Genomic DNA, 19,070 nt, shown 5'->3' on the forward strand with positions numbered 1-19,070 from the left:
GGGAACACCACCACCTGCAAGTTCCCCTCCAAGCCACGCACCACCCTGACCTGGAAATACATCACTTTTCCTTCACATTCGCTGGGTCAAAATCCCAGGACTCCCTCCCTAACAGCACTGTGGATGTACCTACACCTGGTGGACTGCAGCGGTTCAAGAAGGCAGCTCACCACCACCTTCTCAAGCGCCAAATGCTGGCCTTGCCAGCAACGCTCGCGTCTCACGAAAGAATAAAAAACTCTTGTTTCAGTAAATTAAAACCATCCTCATTCTGGACTCAGCAATGAATTCAACAAGTTTAGATTGTAACCTCTGCCCCATTTTGGCTAGCGTTGGCTTTTTGCTCTTGTTTCTCTCTCTCTCTATTTTTCCTTTTAGTGTTTTCACACAGCAGATATTCTATGGTCCCACCATTCACATAGAACCATAGAAAAGTTACAGCACAGAAGGAGGCCATTTGGCCCATCTTGTCCATGCCAGCCCGAGGACACCCAGGTGCCCTTTCTAATCCCACCTTCCTGCACCCGGCCCATAGCCCTGCAGCCTACAGCACTTTAGGTACAGATCCAGGTACTTTTTAAAAGAGTTTAGAGTTTCTGCCTCTACCACCAACTTGGGCAGCGAATTCCAGACACCCACTACCCTCTGCGCAAAATATTCTTCCTCATGTCCCCCCTACACCTTCTGCCACTTATCTTGAATCTATGTCCCCTGGTTCTAGACGCATCTTTAGTTTCTTTATTTATCCCATTTTGGACTTTCATCATGCAACTTTTTCTCGTTTAATCTCTCCTGCTCTCCGCCCTTTCATTCACCTTCCCTCTTCCCACCCTATCCCATTTCACTGGCTTAAAACCAGTTACATTTCTCTGTTTCTTCAGTTCCGATGATGGGTTATCGAATGGGCCCTGCAGCGATATATGGAGCAGCCCTGGATGATAGAGTTCATCTGTTTGTGGATTCTCTGAGAAGGCAGCGCAGCAACAGCATGGGGGAGATGGGATGTGAGGAAAAAGGGGAAAGCAGAGGTTGAATGAGAGGGAGGGGGAAAAGATGGAGAACGACAGGGAACAGCGTCGGCAGCGAGGCAGGGGATTCAGAGAGAGGCAAGACAATAGCAAGAGGAGAAGAGACATGGTAGAAAGGAGGAATGGCAGAGAGAGGCTGTGCAGTTCCAGCGGGCATAATATGTCAGGATCTACATTCGTGGGGTGGAATTTTACTCCCACCTCCAGGAGCAGGTTAGTAGGTGCTGGGGGGGCGGGTAGAGGATGGTGGTGGTGGTTTTGGGGGTGTAAAATCAGGTGCCATGGTGGCAGCGTTGTATCTTTCACCAACCCGCCTCCACTGGCATTTTACAGAGGTGGGGGTGGGAGGTGTCGGGTGGTTGCTCCTCCATGGACAAATTGAGGTATTTTCTCCAGTGGCTGGAGGTGTCCATGCCATACGGCAAGGCCGCTTGATGAGGCCTTTTTGTGGGGTGAATGGGGAAAGGGTTCCTCCTCTTTGGGCACCCCCGCCCACCCCAACACCCGCCCACTGTACTTCCTGCACCTCCGCTGCCCACACCCCCAACATTTTCTTCTCATTTCAAAGCCTGTGGTGAACCGCTATACAGGAGGTGGGGGTGGTTAGAGTCATGGAAACCCAATTTTAAAAGACATCAGGTCTGTCTCAATCTTGGCGCCTGCGTGGGACAATTCCCATTGAAACCCACCCTCTTGTTTTTTCTACTGCTCTGCTTAGCTTTAAGAGGTGGAGGAGGGCTGCTGTACCATGTACAGAGCGTCACAGGTCACAAACATATTTCATGGGGGCCTCATCGTACAAGACGCCTTCAATGTAGAGCACGAAGGGATTTGGAGAAACAAAAAGTGATTCATTTTCGTTTAAATTACGCTCCTTACTAATTCCGCACAACTCTCTGGCGCCTGCAGCCACATTCACCCTCTAACTGCAGTGCTTTCCTGACTCCAGGGTGAACACAGCCCGAATCCAGGAGTCAGGCACTGAAGCGAAGGAAAAGGAGACTGATGCTTCCCTCCAGTCCGAGCCTTAATACTCGATTCACGCTCCACAGATTTAGCGTTGGTGTGGAGCCAAAGCCTCCTCACACTGAACCTAAATGTGATCGGGCCGTGACTTCGTAGAATGATACAACACAGAGGGGAGACCATTTGACCCATTCTCCCTGTGCCGGCTCTTTGAGAGAGTTACCCAATTAGCGCCACTGCCCTGCTGTTTGTCCATGGCCCTGTAAATATTTTCCTTCTCAAGTATTTATTGAATTCCCTTTTGTACGAATGAATTTGTTTCCACCATCCTTTCAGACAGAGCATGGCAACACACGGCATAAAAATGTGTTGCCTATTTATATTCATTGATCCAGATAAATAGGAGGACTATATCAATATACAAAGCCTTTTTCTCACATCTGTTCCGTGACAATGATCTAGGCAAAAAGGTCTTATTTTTCAAGTTAGCGTATTTTTAAAAAGCAATTTATCCAAAAAGACATCTCAAGTCAAGTAGCATTTGACTCTGAAAGATGGAGTATTGGAAGCTGTAGACTCTTACCTTGGGCTGGATCGGGAGGTCCAAACTCCAGAGCGTACCTCAGTATGAAGTAGTTATTCCACACATACAACATGTTGTCCCGCGGGTTGTAATCCACAGCTGCCACATGCTGGTAGGGGTTGGGAAATGGAATGTCAATGTATTCCCCTCTGTTCAGGTTGGTGTTGTACGTGTAGTCTATCGAGTTCTTGCCCGTCTCGCTCTCATTCTCCTCGTACACCGAGCGCACAACGTACAGGACACCGCAGATCATGAAGGCATTGGAGGCCGACCTCTTGTCGTACGAGGTGTCCCAAGTGCCCTCAAAGCGCAGCGTGTAAGGGTTCAGCTGGCTGACGACCATCATGCCGTTGTTCTGCTCGGTCGCGTAGATGACCCACAGACCGTTCTCGTCCACCGCTAGGTCGATGTCCGACTTGCCGCCCCACCGGTAGGGGGAGGTGTCGTGGTAGTTGGCGCTGGCGATGATGGCCTCACCGCTTTTGATTCGAGTCCTCAGGTCGTACTTGACGATGTTCCTCGTCCGCTCCTTGTTGAAAAAGACGGCTCCGTCGTACACCACAAAACCGGTGCCGTCGACACGGTGGGGCAGCTTGTAGGTGGTGGTGTGGCGCCCCGAGACGAAGTCACTCAACGACGCATACTCTATCAAGGTGTCCGTGCGGTACGGTGTCCATGGCATGTAATAGATCTTGTCCCCGGCCTGCAGAGGGTCTTTACACCAGGCGCCGGACTGCTGCTCAGCCTCAGTTATGTAGGCCGATTCCACCACCCCTTTCAGAGTCCCGGGACAAACAAAAACTAAGAAACGGGCAATGAGAAAGGAAACAAAAGAAGACATCAGTCGGCATTTTTAATCACTTGCAAGGATAACAACCAGTTTCTTATTTTTATATAGCACAGCACATCCGAAACACTGAAAAAAAAATTAAACATTTTACACATCAAAGTACAACCAAGAACGTTGGTCATTGGTGTTTTGTTTGACGGTTTGGGAAGTGAAACTGGAGTAAAAGAGAGAGTGAAGGGGGAAGTGAAGGGAGTGAGGGGCGAGGGGAGAGATGTCAGGAGTTGGGCGGGGGGGTTGAGGCGAGACATGGAGAGGGGAGAGCGAAAGGGATTGTCAGGTTCTACAGAAAGGCGGAGATGGAAAGCGAGTGGAGAGCAAAAAGCAGCGCGTGAGGTAAACCCAGGAAACCCTGCTTGAGCCATGGCATGCTATGGAGAAGGTTCCGGAAGCTAGGCTGACGACGCCAACTGACACAGGGAAGAGACCTCCACCAGGACACCAGCAACTGCACCCACCAGGTTCTTGCTGTGTAGCTAGGCCACCAGATCAGGCAGAATGTAAGCTACAGCGGCCTCTACATTCTGACCCTGTTCTGATTACAGCTTCCCTCAAGGAACACCAGAGTTTGGGAAGGGGCAGTGGGGGGTGGGGGGGAGGGGAGAGAAGGGAGGAGATAAGGTTAGAAAAGAGGTTAACAACCAATATGCCACAAAAACAAACGGTCTGGGTTCGGGACTTTGTCATGTTATTTACCTTTTTGCTCCACTTCTATTTTAAGCATTGGAAGAGAGAATGAGACAAGAGTGCGAGAGAAAAAGAAGAGAGATTAACATGATTTATCCATCATCGTCAGGCCTGCCAAACTTCAACACAAGTGTCGAGATAGCAGGGGTTAAATTAGTACAGCACCTCTTTTATTAGGATACCAGTCACTCAAGGCACCTGCACTCCAACAGCAGGCACAGCAAGAAATTTATCACCATTTGAGCCGCGAGTTAGATTATTGCATTAGCGGTACTACATGCAAAGCCTCCTGAGGTGGTTTTTCTTTTAACCCGTTCGTGGCAACTCATTTCTGCAGTGTCACTTTACTCCGCACAACCCCATGGCAATCGTCCATGTTAACCAGGCACGTTCATGCTGATGCCGACCGTGGACACATGGCCACGCCTGGGCACTGACAGCACCACATCGACAGACATTCTCCCTGCTACACATCCAACTTTCCTTCATGAGCAAGCTCTTCAGCATCTATACAGGCAGCGCATTAAAACGCAGTTTAAAATCTAACTGATTCGAATCTTCCCACTCAGCTAATGACTGGCTTTAGATTAATTTATCAGATATCCACTTATTATTTGGAAAGGTTGGCAGCTAATAGCTTCACCGTGGCAGCGTAAATGCATTTCTCGAAGCAGGGGAATCAAAATTGAAACAAAAGAGAAAGAGTCCAAGTTTATGCAAGGTCACAGTATTGATAACGTGCGCTTTTCCCTCAGTCGATCTATACAACAGGTTTAATGATTTGACCACTGAGTTTGGGTGTATTTGCAATTCAAATGACAGGAACCCATGATCAAAGTCGTTCTCTTCCTTGTTATTTTTTTTTGGTACAAGAAGAAAGTTGGTGTCAGTGGGGTCAGCAGCTTGCTCCAAACGAATCCATTGTCTTCAATTGATGAGAATGACAGGCATTTCGAAATGAAGTCTCAGCTGGCAAGTTCGAGAGGGGCTGAAGGCTTTTGGGTCATTCACACCTGTTCATCTTGATGGAGAGCAAAAAAAAAAACTGATAACGCCTTTAAAAATGAAACTTTATTTCAAAGTTACTCTTGCCTTGATCGTGCCAAGCCCCGGTGACTTACAGCCTCACGGGCGCCCTGCTCCACCCACACCACACGTGCACACAAGTGGCAATGTGTGGAGTGGAATTGAGCATTCAAAGGCAATTGGGCCAGGAGGCGCACCACAGTTTGAGTCCCATCCTGCTCTGGCTCAAAATCTACACCCAAGACGGAAGCCAGTGGACAGCAAGCAACAGCAACTTGCAGTTATATAGCGCCTCTGGCTCAGAGAATTATTTGCAAGGCATTTCCCGGAGGTGTGATTGGACCAGAGTGATTAGGCCAAAGTGGCGGTCCTGAGCTCGGTTTTAAGGGAGGAGAGAGAGAGAGAGAGAGAGAGAGAGTTCGAGTGGCTGAAAGGGTTTAGGAGCAGAATTCCCAGACTTGGAACTTATGGGGGTGAAAACACCCAAGGACAGAACATTAATCTCTCACCCACACCCCAGCCCAGGGGCAACAAAGCCAATTTCAGCATCCTAATGACAAACCGGGTTGGGAGTCACAGCAGAAAGCACGAATCAAATCCGAAATCTTCTGGCCTGTACACTGAAGACTCCGCTCTTCTGCTGGGCAGTCCAAGATTTAATGCCCTCTGATTTTAACAGACTGTAAGCCGTGGACTGCAGGGCACAGAAGTGGAATTTGTATCCCGGCCTATCTTCCCACCAAGTGGGAGTGAAAAATTCCAAGCCTCTGCACCTCTCTCTCTCCTCCTTTAAGACTCTTCTTAAAACCTACTTCCTTGACCAAGCTTTTGGTCACTTGCCCCTTTTCTGACTCAGTGACAATTTTCGTCTGATAACACTCCTTTGAAATAAGAACATAAGAAATAGGAGAAAACGGCCATTCGGCCCCTTGAGCTTGCTCTGCTAGTCCATAAGGTTACGCCTGATCTGATGTGGCCTCAACTCCACATTCTTACCTGTCACCCATAACCCTTGACTCCTTTGTCGATCAAAACTCTGTCTTACTCAGCCTTGATTGTATTCAGTGACCCAGCCTCTACTTCTCGCTCACGCCAAATACTAACACACCCTCTGAGAGAAAAAATTTGTCCTAATCTCTGTTTTAAATGGGAGACCCCTTATTTTGAAACTGTGCCCCCTAGTTCTAGATTCCCGCACAAGGGGAAATGCCTGGGGATGTTTCACTGCGTTAAAGTTGCGATATAAATGCAAGCTATTATATTTGTAACATGCCAGTACGATGTTCCCACACTGCAGGGACTGCAGCGGTTCAAGAAGGCAGCTCACCCCCACCTTCTCAAGGGCAACTAGGGGTGGGCAATAAAAGCTGGCCCAGTCAGTGAAGCCCACATTCCGTGAATGAATTGAAAAAAAATGTTGAATATTGATGCCTGGATGCGAGTCGTATATAACAGGTAACAAAAATCAAGTGTAATCCATGTACAACAACACAATTTACCAGCCTGCTTAGAATAGTCATAGGTTTGGATTGTTTACGTGAATACTTTGGAATGAAATCCTATATCCAGTGGCATTTAAATGATTAACTGCCTCACTGAACCAAATGACACTTTCATATACTCCAGAGATTTGTGACAGATTATGCAAATCAATTCGCCAACTTGAAAGCACAGACTACAATTACTTTCCTTTGTGCCCATGTGTGACATTTGAACAATAAAAGACAACAGAGAAACAAATAAACCAGGTGAACTACATGCTGCCTATTCATCACAATCGATGTACAGAGAGAGAGAGACAGAGAGAGAGAGAGAGAGAAAAAGAGAGAGAGAGTTTCAACCTACACCTCGACTGGCCAACAGCAATTACCGCCTACTTTCATAACCTGGGCTAACCTCAGTGCCCTACCCACCAACGCCCCCTCCCACCCCCTTCTCTGTAATCTCCTCCTGTCCCACAACCCTCTGAGATATCTGTGCTGCTCCAATTCCAGTGTTTTGAAGATCCCTGATTTTCATTGGTTCACCAGTGACGGCTGTGCCTTCAGCTGCCTAGGTGGTCTTCATGTGAGGTAAAAGATCGGTGACAGGATAAAAATTTGACATAGAATTTCCCCTTCACCTCATGACAAAGAATATTTTAAGGCCCAGCCTACTCTGACTGAACCATAAAACCCCCAGCCCTCGCACTAGTCCATAAGCAAACCGTCCGTTCAGGTGGAGCTGTCCAAGTGAATTGTGCTAAGCCAGCCCACTTTCCCCTGACAACAACTTGTATTTATATAGCACCTTTCGCGCAGTAAAACCTCCTAAAGCGCTTCACAGGATCATGCCTTAAAGGAGCAACGGGAAATGGTGAGGTGGAGAGGTGGAGAGGTGCCAGGAGGGAATTCCAGAGCCTGAGGCCTAGGCAACTGGAGGCAGGGCCATCAATGGTGAACTAGTTAAAATCAAATCAGGGATGTTCGAAACACCAGATTTGGAGCAGCACAGGTAACTCAGAGGGTTGTGGGATAGGAAGAGAACGGGGTTGGTGGGGCGGGGTACGGCGGACAGGGCAGAGAGGTCATGGAGGGAATTGGAAAGCAAGGATGAGAATTTTAAAATTGAGTTGTGGCTTATAACCAGGAGCCAGTGTAGGTCAGCAAGCACAGGGCTGCTGATCAATGGACACAACGTGATTTCCGACACAGAAGCAGCGTTTTTGCATGACCCCCAAGTTTACAGAGGGTCGAATGTGGGAGACCGCCAAGGAGCGCGTTTGAATAGCTAAATCAAGAGGTAACAACAGTCTGGACGAGGGTGTCAGCAGCAGATGAGCTGAGGCAGGGGCAAAGACTGGCTAGGTTATGAAAACAGGCAGTCTCAGCGACGGCAGGGATATGGGGGTTGGAAGCTCATCTTGGGGTTAAATGTGACACCAATGTTACAACCAGTGTGGCAGTGCCTCAGGCAGTTCTGAGAGGGAGGAACGGTGTCGGCGGGTAGAGAATGGTGGGGATCAAAGCTTTGGTCTTTCCAATAGGACTGGAAGGAATCATTTGGCGCTCAACAAAAATAGCAGCAAGCATCCAAGAAAGCTCTAAAACAATCTTCAATTGTAGAAGCAAATATTGCAAAGCTCCCTTCCAAAAATCTGCCCATAATCCTTTTAAAAGCACATCAAAGGCTCAGGGATTATCTGTCTCATGCCTGTCTCATGTCCTCCCTCACCATCAGTGTCAAGGAAACTGTAGTTATGGGACAGGATATTGTGCCACTGCCTGTGATCAGACTCAGCAACACACCGCTGGAAGCAGTCAGCAAATTCTGCAACTTGGATCTATGGTGACAGACAATTTGTCTCTTGATGCTCAGCATGTGCATTGGAAAAGTAGCCACCAACTTTGGCCAACTAACAAGAGAGCATGGAAAAGCAACAAAGACGCCTGCAGGACCAAGATGCTTACCTACAGGGCCTGTATCCTCAGCACATTGCTTCATACTTCATAGCAGTGAAGCCCAGACAACTAAAGCCTACCAAGAACCAAGGCTTAATAACTTCTGTCTCCAGTGTTTACAACACAACCCCAGCGTCACAAAGTCGCCAATGACACTGTCCTTTCTAGGGTAAACATGCCAAGCGTGCGAGTGCTAGTCAAGCAAAGGAGGTTTTGCTGAGCTTGGGCATGTGCATAGGATGGAATATGGCTGTATCCCCAAGGATATGCTGACAGGGAGCTGGCCTCTGACAAGAGACCAGCAGGACACCCAAAGCTCCGATTCATGGATGTTGTCAAAAGAGACATGAAAGCCCTCAACATCAATCATCACAACAGAGAAACTCTAGCTGACGATCAATATAAATAGTGACACTAACTGTGGACAGGAATTCGCCACCAAGATGACATGTAGTTTCAGGAGCTCCAAAGTAAACACCAGCCCTGTGTCAGCAGACGCTGCCCCGCACCACCAGCAAGGGGCAACTTTCACTTGTGGCAGACCTTGCCTTTGCAGAATCGGCTTGCTCAGCCATCAAAAGAAATGCAGATGATCTCATCTGGCCTCACTAAACTTCTGAGGCTGCATTCCCATCACTCCTCGCAGATGGAAGGATGCCAACTGCCAATCACCAGCACGTCAAACACTTTGCAGAACCTCACCAGATGGAATTAGTTCTGGTCGGTACTAAGCTCCATCCTTAAAAGCCTTGGTACCTGCATGAAACGTTTCCCAACCCAGGCTCAAAATCTTTTCCACGCTTCTCAAGGAGAGTCAAGTCTCAGTTACCCAAGAAAAATAATGGAAAAGGAGCAAAAATAGAAGCACAGGACAAAGCACACAGTGAGATAAAGGCGGCTTGACAATTCAGGTCTTGTTGAAGGGGTGGTGATGTCATAAATTTACTTCTGGACAACAGATGCAAGTCCTTAGCAGACTGCACCCCCAGATTGTTAACACTGGATAAAGTTCATTTAAAACACAATGAACATCAAATCAATGCCAGGTTTAAGTATTGGTTTAGTAGTGTCCGTAGAAAACCTTATCTTGCACTGCATGATAAAACAGTACAACTGGAAAGCCTCCTTTTCGGGAGAAGCAGCAGTCTGGAGGTGGTAAAGCAAGTGACACTTTTGTCAAAGCTTATGGTAAAAAGCACCTCACAGATGTCCTCCTGACACTTGATTCCCAACACCCTGAGGTAACATCACCTGCATCTAAAATCCATGGCTGCGTATTTGAAAAGCTTCTCAAACTGTGCGCCAAGTGACGTCCATTAATGAAGCCAATTTTTTTCAGTTCAATAACCATTTTGGAAAGGCAGATTACTATCACTTCAGCCAAAACCGCAGTTTAAGAGTGTAGTGGGCCTTTAAGAGTCATACACATGAACATGCATACGAATTTACGAATTAGTGGCAGGAGTCGGCCACTTGGCCCCTCGAGCCTGCTCCCCCATTCAATAAGATCATGGCTGATCTGATTGTAACCTCAGCCCTACATTCCTGCCTACCTCCAATAACCTTTCACCCCCTTTGTTAATCAAGAATCTAGCTAGCTCTGCCTTAAAAATATTTAAAGGCTCTGCTTGCACCGTCTTTTCAAGAAGAGGTTCCAAAGACTCACAACCCTCTGAGAGAACGAATTTCTCCTCATCTCTGTCTTAAATGAGCGACCCTTTATTTTTAAGCAGTGACCCCTAATTCTAGATTTTCCCACGAGAGGAAACATCCTCTCCACATTCACCCTGTTAAGACCCCTCAGGATCTTAAAGGTTTCAATCAAGTCGCCTCTTACTCTTCTAAATTCCAATGGATACTAACCTGTCCAACCTTTCCTCATAAGACAACCCTCCCATTCCTGGTATTAGTCCAGTAAACCTTCTCTGAACTGCTTCTAACTCATTTATATCTTTCCTTAAATAAGGAGACCAGTACTGTTACACAGTACTCCAGATGGGGTCTCACCAGTGCCCTGTATAACTGTAACAGAACCTCCCTACTTTTGTAAAAGCAAAATACTGCGGATGCTGGAAATCTGAAACAAAACCAGAAGATGCTGGAAAGACTCAGCAGGTCTGACAGCGTCTGTGGAGAGAGAAACAGAGTTAACGTTTCGAGTCTGTATGACTCTTCTTCACACTTAAAGAGAAGTAGAAATGTCTACTTCTATTTCTACGTTTCTGCCGAGTTTTTCCTGCATTTTCTGGTTTTGTCCCCTACTTTTGTATTCAGTTCCCCTAACAATAAATAATAACGTTCTATTAGCTTTTGTAATTACTTGCTGTATCTGCATACTAGCCTATTCATGCACTAAGACACCCAGATCCCTCTGCGCCTCAGAGCTTTGCAATCTCTCACCATTTAGACAATAAGCTTCTTTTTCATTCTTCCTGCCAAAATGGGCAATTTTACATTTGCCCACGTGACACTCTATTTGCCAGATCTTTGCCCACTCACAACCTATCTATGTCACTTTGTAGCCTCCTTGCCGTCCTCTTCACAATTTACTTTCCTATCCATCTTTGTGTCGCCCGCAAATTTAGCAACCGTTCCTTCGGTCCTTTCATCCAAGTCATTTATATAAATTGTAAAAAGTTGAGGACCCAAAACTGATCCCTGTGGCACACCACTCGTCACACCCTGTCTAAACATTCTCAATGACTGAGCCTCCACTGCCCCCTGTGGCTGAGAATTCCAAAGATTCACCACCCGTTGAGTGAAGAAGCCAAGGCCTTTGGCCTATTGAACCCCTCCAACACTCCAAAAATACAACAATCTTTTGGGGCAAATTCAACTCATGGGTTCTAAAACATCAGCAAGAGTTGATAAGGTGCCTCCTGCTGCAACAGGGGGAGATGGTGATGCAGTGGTAATGTCACTGGGCTAGTAATCCCAGTGGTCTAGGCTAATGCTTTGGGGGGGGTGCATGGTTCAAATTTCACTGTGGCAGTTGGCGGAATTTGAATTCAGTTAATAAATTTGGAATATAGAGCTAGTCTCAGTAATGGTAACTACGAAAATATAACAAGTTGTTGAAAAAACCCATCTGCCCTTTAGGGAAATAAATCTGCCATCCTTACCCGGTCTGGGCCTACATGCGACTCCAGACCCACAGCAATGTGGTTTACTCTTGACTGCCTGAAATGGCTTAGCAAGCCACTCAGTTCAAGGGGCAATCAGGGATGGGCAACAAATGCTGGCCTTGCCAGCGGCACCCACGAAAGAATAAAGGAAAGAAAAAAATCTGGTAAGCCACTTTATCCAGTTCAATATAAATGAGCAGTTGCCATCCATGGCAACTTAGGTCCTGCTCAATGACCCAGAAAGCCTGGACTCCAGGGAACATTTCACTGCCGAAAGATGTGTTTGCCTGTCAGCAGTGCTTTTTTTTTTTCAGCATCTTTGCTGCAATTCTGCAAGCCTAGAGGGCCAATGTCGCAGGTGTCCCTGAGCTTAAAGTTAGCACTTGGGCTACAAGTCAAAGCAAGTGCGAAGGGTAGCAGAGAAATGGGCTGTGAGCTCCCAAACCTCAATGCAGGAGGAAATTTCACCAATGAAGTTCTGCAATGGTCTTAGGCCATTCTGGTTTCCCATGGTAACCATGGTAAACTATTCTAAATTCACTCTTATTTCTTCCAGTTGTTGATAACATCGACAAACGGGTCACTTTTGGCCCATTGTGTCTGCTCTGCTGGCTTTCTCCACATGAGCTATCGAGTTTAATCTCGCTCACTCTCTCTCTCTCCCGCTTCACTTTACTTCACATTCCCCTTCTTGGAACAATTATCCACTTCCCTTCCTAAAAGCAGCTGCTTCAGCACAGATGATTGACAGGCCACGGCTAAGGAAGAAGGGAATCAATGAAAGGCAGACACGTGACTCCGCGATGCCTCCGGCCTTCCAAGAAATTACAGTCTCTCAAACCAAACTCATCACCCCACAGGCTGTCTGCATATTTCCAAGAGGGCTCTCAGTCATTGACAAGGGACATGGCAATGATGTAGGAGCTGCCTACTGTAAATAACCACAGAATGAGTTTAGAATTCTGCGCACTGTTGAACAGGTTGAAGAGTTTTTTTCTCCCCCTTCTCCCTTTTATGTCGGTTTCAACAAATCGAGCTTTAATGACTTGCTGAAGATTCCTTCCAGTGAACTGCGTGATCTCATTCTTCAGGACAGGATCATACCTGTTTCGAATCATTAATAAAACTGCCACAATCGCAGACAGAGACGAGGGCAAGGGAAATTATTCCAATGCACAGTTGACTACACCTTTTGCCACCAGCCCTCTCTGTGCCTCCCCTGCCCCAGGTCCTCCCACCCCACCCCACCCCCCACCACCACCATAAATACACTTCTGTTGAAGAAAATTCTGGAACAATGTTGCCTTGGTCACGTGCTTGTCAGATAAATCATGTTCCCCTGTGATGTTTGTTGCACAGTTAGTGGTTCCGACTCTCATACCATGCCAGGAAATTCCCTCGCGGATGAGATGGGGGATGGGAACAACTCCTGATTGGCTCCCGTGACCTTGGTGGAAAGGTCGTCTATACCCAAACCTGTCATGGCGGCCAATCGCCCAGAGCGTATTCACCCTCCGAGGCCATGCTCTATCTTCAAAGATACTTCTACGGATCAAGCTGGACAAGGGACAATCAAAACAATGGGGCAGAACGCAGAGCAATGTCCTGATGTCTGCTCCCAGGTGGTGAGACTCTCTATTAGGTGCGCACAATTAGCAAAGGACCTTATCAGGCAAAAGCATGACAAGGGGATCAATAAATGGTCTCAGAATGAGAACATCCCTTATTAGATACTGTCTCTTTCAACAATACTTACGAGGAAGCTACTTCCAGTTCCATGTTGTGTGGGGGTGATTCTGCGCTCACTTATTTGTTGGCATTCATTTCATTCTCCACCGCGGTCTAGCTGGACGATGGCGGTGCTGCACATGGGGTACTTCCCGTTTCACGCAAAAGCTCTCCCAGCGTTTTTATCGCAATAGAAAGCAAGGACTTTGCATTTATATTGCAGCTGGGATTTTCCAGCCCCAACAGTGGCGGCTTTAATGAGGGGGGGAGGCGGGAGGAGTGGGACAATGCGGCGGGAGCTGAAAAATCGGTTTCCCGTCGGCGTGAAATGAACAATTCCAGCTTCTCTAGTCTCTCCATATAACTGACGTCCCTCGTCCATGCTAGTATGTAAATCTCCTCTGCACCCTCACCAAGACTTAACATCCTTCCTAAGGTGTGGTGTCCAAAATTGGACACAAAACAACAGGTCAGGCCTAACCACAGCTTTATTAAGTTCTAGCATTACTTCTCTCGCTTTGGTACTCCATGCCTCTATTGAGAGGGTCCGGGATTCCTTGTGCATTCTTTCAAAAACTTTCTTCTGAACTTGCCTTGCCACTTTCAAAGATATGTGTACAAGCCTGCCCAGGTCTCTTGTATCCTGTGCCCCCTTTAAAATTGTACCACATGGTTCATTTTATCCAGTCACGAATGCACAGTAGGAGGCCATTCGCCCTATCGAGTCCATGCTGGCCCTCGGTAGGGCGATCCAGTCAGTCCCATCTCCCTGCTCTATCCCCGTAGCCTGCAAGCTTATTTTGGTCTAGTGGCCATTACCAATTTCCTTTTGAAATTATTCACCATTTGTGCGGCCACCACCCTCGTAACCAGGGAGTTCCAGAGTTAGTTGCAAGAAATCTTTTAAAATGTGCATTTATTTAATTCAATATGAACCAGAGTGACCAATTATCCACCTACATAGAATTTAAAGAACAGGAACAGAATTATGGGGGAGATGGTGGTGTAGTGGCAATGTCACTAGGCCAGTAATCTAAGGACCGAGCCCAATGCTCAGAAGACATAGGTTGGACATGGGTTCAAATCCCACCCCAGCAGCTGGTGAAATTTAAAGTCAATGAATAAAATCTAGTCTCAGTAATGGTGACCATGAAACTATCATTGATTGCTGTAAAAAACCACCTGGTTCACTGATATCCTTTAGGGAAGGAAATCTGCCATCCTTAGCTGGTCAGGCTGACCTGTGACTCTAGACCCACAGCAATGTGGTTGACTCTTAGCTGCCACTCAGTTTGAGGGCAATCAGGGATGGGTAGCAAATGCTGGCTTTGCCAGTGATGTCCACTTCCCATGAAAGAATAAATTGAAAAAACGCAGATCATTCAGCCCAACTGGTCTTTGCCAGTGTTTATGTGCCTGCTCCTACTCCTCTTCATGTAACTATCATATTTTATCTAGCTTCCCTTGTGCTATCCACCTTGAGCTTCTCCTGTGCTATCTACCTGAACTATGTGATAGCAAGTTCGAAACACTCTCTGGTGTAAAGGGGTTTCTCCTGAATTCCCTATTGGATTTATTAGTGACCATCCCATGTTCATGACCCCTAGGTTTGGGCCCTCCCACATGTGGAACACCTTCCACATCTACCCTTGGCTTCACGGTCAGTGGAAAAGCTTGTGGGTTTTAAAAGGCCTCGGCTTGGCTCCTTGGTGAACAGAGCTTGTTTGCTTGAAGGGCAGATCTCCAGTGGCCCAGAACTTCTGAGGAGCGGCAATCATCATCGTATTGCCGCTCCGTTTGAACATTCCCCCGAGCCGCCGCTGTTCCACATATCTTCCGGGACATTCCGGGCCCAGCTTCCCCAGAAATATGGAGCACAGCGACCCTTGGAGAGCTCCGTCGCAGTGAAGTGGGATCGAGGGGAAAGTCAGGACACGCCCCCCTTTTTATGGCACGAGTTGCTGTATGCTAATTTTAAAGGTCCAGTTTGAATGGTAGTGAAGGGGTGAGCGAATGAATGAGTGAATGGGTAGGATGGGGGGGCGGTGGGTGAGGTAAATGGGCAGGGTGGATGAGGTGACCAAGTGGGTGAGGTGGCTAAATGGGTAGGAGGTAGGTGAGTAATGTGGTAGGTGGATGAGATGGTAGGTAGGTAAGGTGGTAGGTGGGGAGGGTGACAAAATGGATGAGGTGGCAGGTGGGTGGGTGAGGAGGCAGGGCGGCTGAGGTTGCAGGTGGGTACAGCGGCAGGTGGGTGAGGTGGTAGATGGGTCTGGGGGGATAGCCCTACAGCCCTATAAAAGTGCCCTGCTCAGCCATAGGTGTCAGCTGTGGCTCAGATGGTAGTACTCTTGTCTTGAACTCTCACCATTTTGGATTCAAGTCCCACTATTTGCATTGAGCACCAAAATCTAAACTGACACTCCAGTGCAGTACTGAGGGAGTGCTGCACTGTCAGTGACGCTGAGCTGGATTTTCATCAGAGAGCTGGGTAGAAGGTAAAAGGTCCCCATGCCAACAGGGAGCTCATCCAGTGCCCTGGTCAACCATCCTCCTGCAACCAATACCATCTAAAACAGATTACCCAGTCATTCATCTAATTTGCTGTTTGTGAGACTTTGCTGTGTCCAAATGGTTTTCTTTGCCTGCATAACAACTTTTAGTGCACGTCAATGGTTGTAAAGTGATTTCAGAAGTCCAGAGGACATTAAAAGCAGTGAATAAATGCAAGTTGCTTCCTCTAGTATTGAGGGTAGGAATTGCCAACTAGTTTGAGAGCAATTTTTAGCTGATGGTTACAGAACAAATGACATTCTCAGTGACACTGAGCACCAAGCTAGTAAGAAATATATATACGGCTGGAGAGTTTGGGCAGAATTTTTTACGGTCCTGCCAAAGCCAAGGGGCTTTTGAATGGCTCGCCACATTTTAGAGCCTCGCCCTCCACCATGACAGGGCCGTAAAATTCTGCCCTTTGTGTTTGGTCAATATGGAGGGTATGTTCCCTCTCCACAGGGACATGCTTCATCCACTTAAATTTAGGGAAAATGATTTAAAAAATTAAGGCTTTGGGGAGTCTCAGGTTTAGTTCTGGCGTTTAACCAGTTGGAGCAGCGCAGGATGCCAGCAGGCAGTACAGGTTGTCTCTCTACTGCTTTGTTTTTATTCATTCAGGGGATGTGAGCGTCGCTGGCTGGGCCAGCATTTATTGCCCATCCCTAATTGCCCTTGAGAAGGTAGTGGCGAGCTGCCTTCTTGAACCGCTGCAGTCCATGTGGTGTAGGTACACCCACAGTGCTGTTAGGGAGGGAGTTCCAGGATTTTGACCCAGCGACAGTGAAGGAACGGTGATATATTTCCAAGTCAGGATGGTGTGTTGCTTGGGGGGGAACTTGCAGGTGGTGTTGATCCCATGTATCTGCTACCCTTGTCCTTCTAGATGGTCATGGGTTTGGAAGGTGCTGTTGAAGGAGCCTTGTGAGTTCCTGCAGTGCATCTTGTAGATGGTGCGCACTGCTGCTACTGTGCGTCGGTGGTGGAGGGAGTGAATGTTTGCGGAAGGGGTGCCAATCAAGCAGGCTGCTTGCTCAACCATGCCTGCTATTTGTTTCCAGGATTACCTTGCAGCCAATGAGAAGTAATCCAAGCTTTCAGGTAGGCTGCTGTCACTCTGTTTGGTCTTTGTTCAATCATCAACCATGTCTTGGCATACAGTCTGTTCCACATTATCCTGTGTGGGTGGAGGGGGGAGAGTGGTGGTGGGGAGTGAGGTTAAACTTCTCCTAAACTCTAACCTTCTGTGAGCATTGTGAGTATAAAGCCTTGCGCCCTCACAAATTAGGTAATCTGGTCAGTCCTAGTTTCTCATAAAAATAATGATCTTCAGAAAGAGAATCAAAACAGCAAGAACACAATACTACCCTCGCTTCAGCCCCTTTCTAGTGAGACGGTAATCCCGTTCGGGTAAAAGGAGTCCACTGCCTGCTTCAAGCCTTATCTTCAAATGAGATAAAAGACAGGGTCTATTTTAACAGCGTTCATTTGAGACTATTTATAAGACCATGAGAATTAGAAGCAGGAGTGGGCCATTTAGCTCCTGCTCGGCACTCAATAAGATCATGGCTAATCTGATCGTTGTCTCAACTCCACCTTCCTGCCTCTCCTCCATAAACCTCGACTCGCTTGTCAATCAAACATCTGTCTGACTCAGACTATATTCAATCACTAGTCTCCACTGCTCACTGCAGGAGAGAATTACAAAGACCAATGACCATCTCTCTCTGAGACGAAATTCCTCACCTCCATTTTTAAATGGGGGACCCTTACTTTGAAACTGTGCCCCCCAGTTCTAGATTCCCCCATGAGGGGAAACATCCTCGCAGCATCTACCCTATCAAGTCCCCTCAGAATTTTGCATGTTACAATAAGATCACCTCTCATTTTTCTAAACTCCAATGAGCATAGGCCCAACCTGCTCAATCTTTCCTCACAAGACAACCACTTCATCCCGGGGTTCAGCCTAGTGAACCTTCCCTGAACTGCTTCCAATGCATGTATATCCCTTCTTAAGTGAGGAGACCAAAACTGCACACAGTACTCTATTTCCTAATTAAGCCAGCATATATTTACATTGGGGGTACCAGCTTGATTCACTTGCTCTAGTTCTCAGCTGAAGGATCAAACAGCAGAGGAGGCAGCCATTCAGCCCATCCTGCCAATCCTGGCTCTTTTGAAAGAGATGTCTGTAGGCTGAGGAATAAGATACATGAAGTGAGCTGCAGTAAACTAGGCGGTCTGGCCTACACATCTCACACCGAGTTAAGCCATGGCAGCGTGACACATCAGAGGTCACGGGGAGCCTGGATAAGGGTTTGTGTCAGGGGAGACACACTCCTGAAAGAGAAGGATTTGTTTGATTTTACAACTCACAAGTTCAACGCCATCCTCAATTAGTGAAATCAGTTTTTAACTTTAAAGTCAGCGTGGGATCATGTTCAGTGTTGGCCAATTTTCATTTCAGAGTTTTAAATGAAAGCAAAGCAAAATTATTCACAGTTAAGAAATTATTTGACAAGTTTAGGGTGGAAGGCAAAAATGAAGAAAATTTCATTGCTAACAGAAGCAATTGCTCCCTGCATACTGCATTGTACCTCTGGCAGGCTAAAAGGTTAAGAAGAATGATTCTATCAGTCACCAGCATCTCACACAGGAGGTAGAATATTGAGTGATAGGATGCACAGTGGGCTACCATCCTGCAGATGGTACATCTGAACACAACAGAAGAGGCATCCATCTTACGAGACTTACAGAGAAACACACAGCAGGAATAAAGAGAAGGTGTATGATCTTTTAATGGATTTCCCCTACAGATACACTCTTAGATAGTCCCACTAGCAACTCCGCGTTTCGACAAGACAAAACGACTACCCTTTAAAGTAGGCTGTATCCATTCTTACAGCAGTCAGCGCTGGGGGTGGTGGGAGAAAGGTTGCAGTCTGTTACATGCACGTCAAGCTCTGGTCAGCCTTCTTTAACTCTGAACACCTTAAAAGCCAAAAGGAATGATTGACCCGTAATTCGAGAACGGCTCCTGCCTTTTACAGACCCATTCAGAGCTTCAGTCAAGTTGTGCTTTGAGTT

At 47.1% G+C, this 19,070-nt stretch overlaps 1 protein-coding gene across 5 annotated transcripts in view; it reads right to left on the reverse strand.

The window, feature by feature from the left end:
- Positions 1-19,070, reverse strand: part of adgrl2a (adhesion G protein-coupled receptor L2a) — an 865,273-nt gene that overhangs the window by 112,338 nt on the left and 733,865 nt on the right. For all 5 annotated transcript variants that reach the window (XM_078560693.1, XM_078560690.1, XM_078560691.1 and 2 more), the window contains one exon: positions 2,578-3,378. In XM_078560693.1, coding sequence (XP_078416819.1) covers positions 2,578-3,378 — 801 coding nt within the window. The remainder of the gene's footprint in view (positions 1-2,577; positions 3,379-19,070) is intronic.

Source organism: Cetorhinus maximus, chromosome 17 (genome assembly GCF_964194155.1).
Source record: "Cetorhinus maximus chromosome 17, sCetMax3.hap1.1, whole genome shotgun sequence".
In the NCBI taxonomy this organism is placed as follows: Eukaryota; Metazoa; Chordata; class Chondrichthyes; order Lamniformes; family Cetorhinidae; genus Cetorhinus; species Cetorhinus maximus.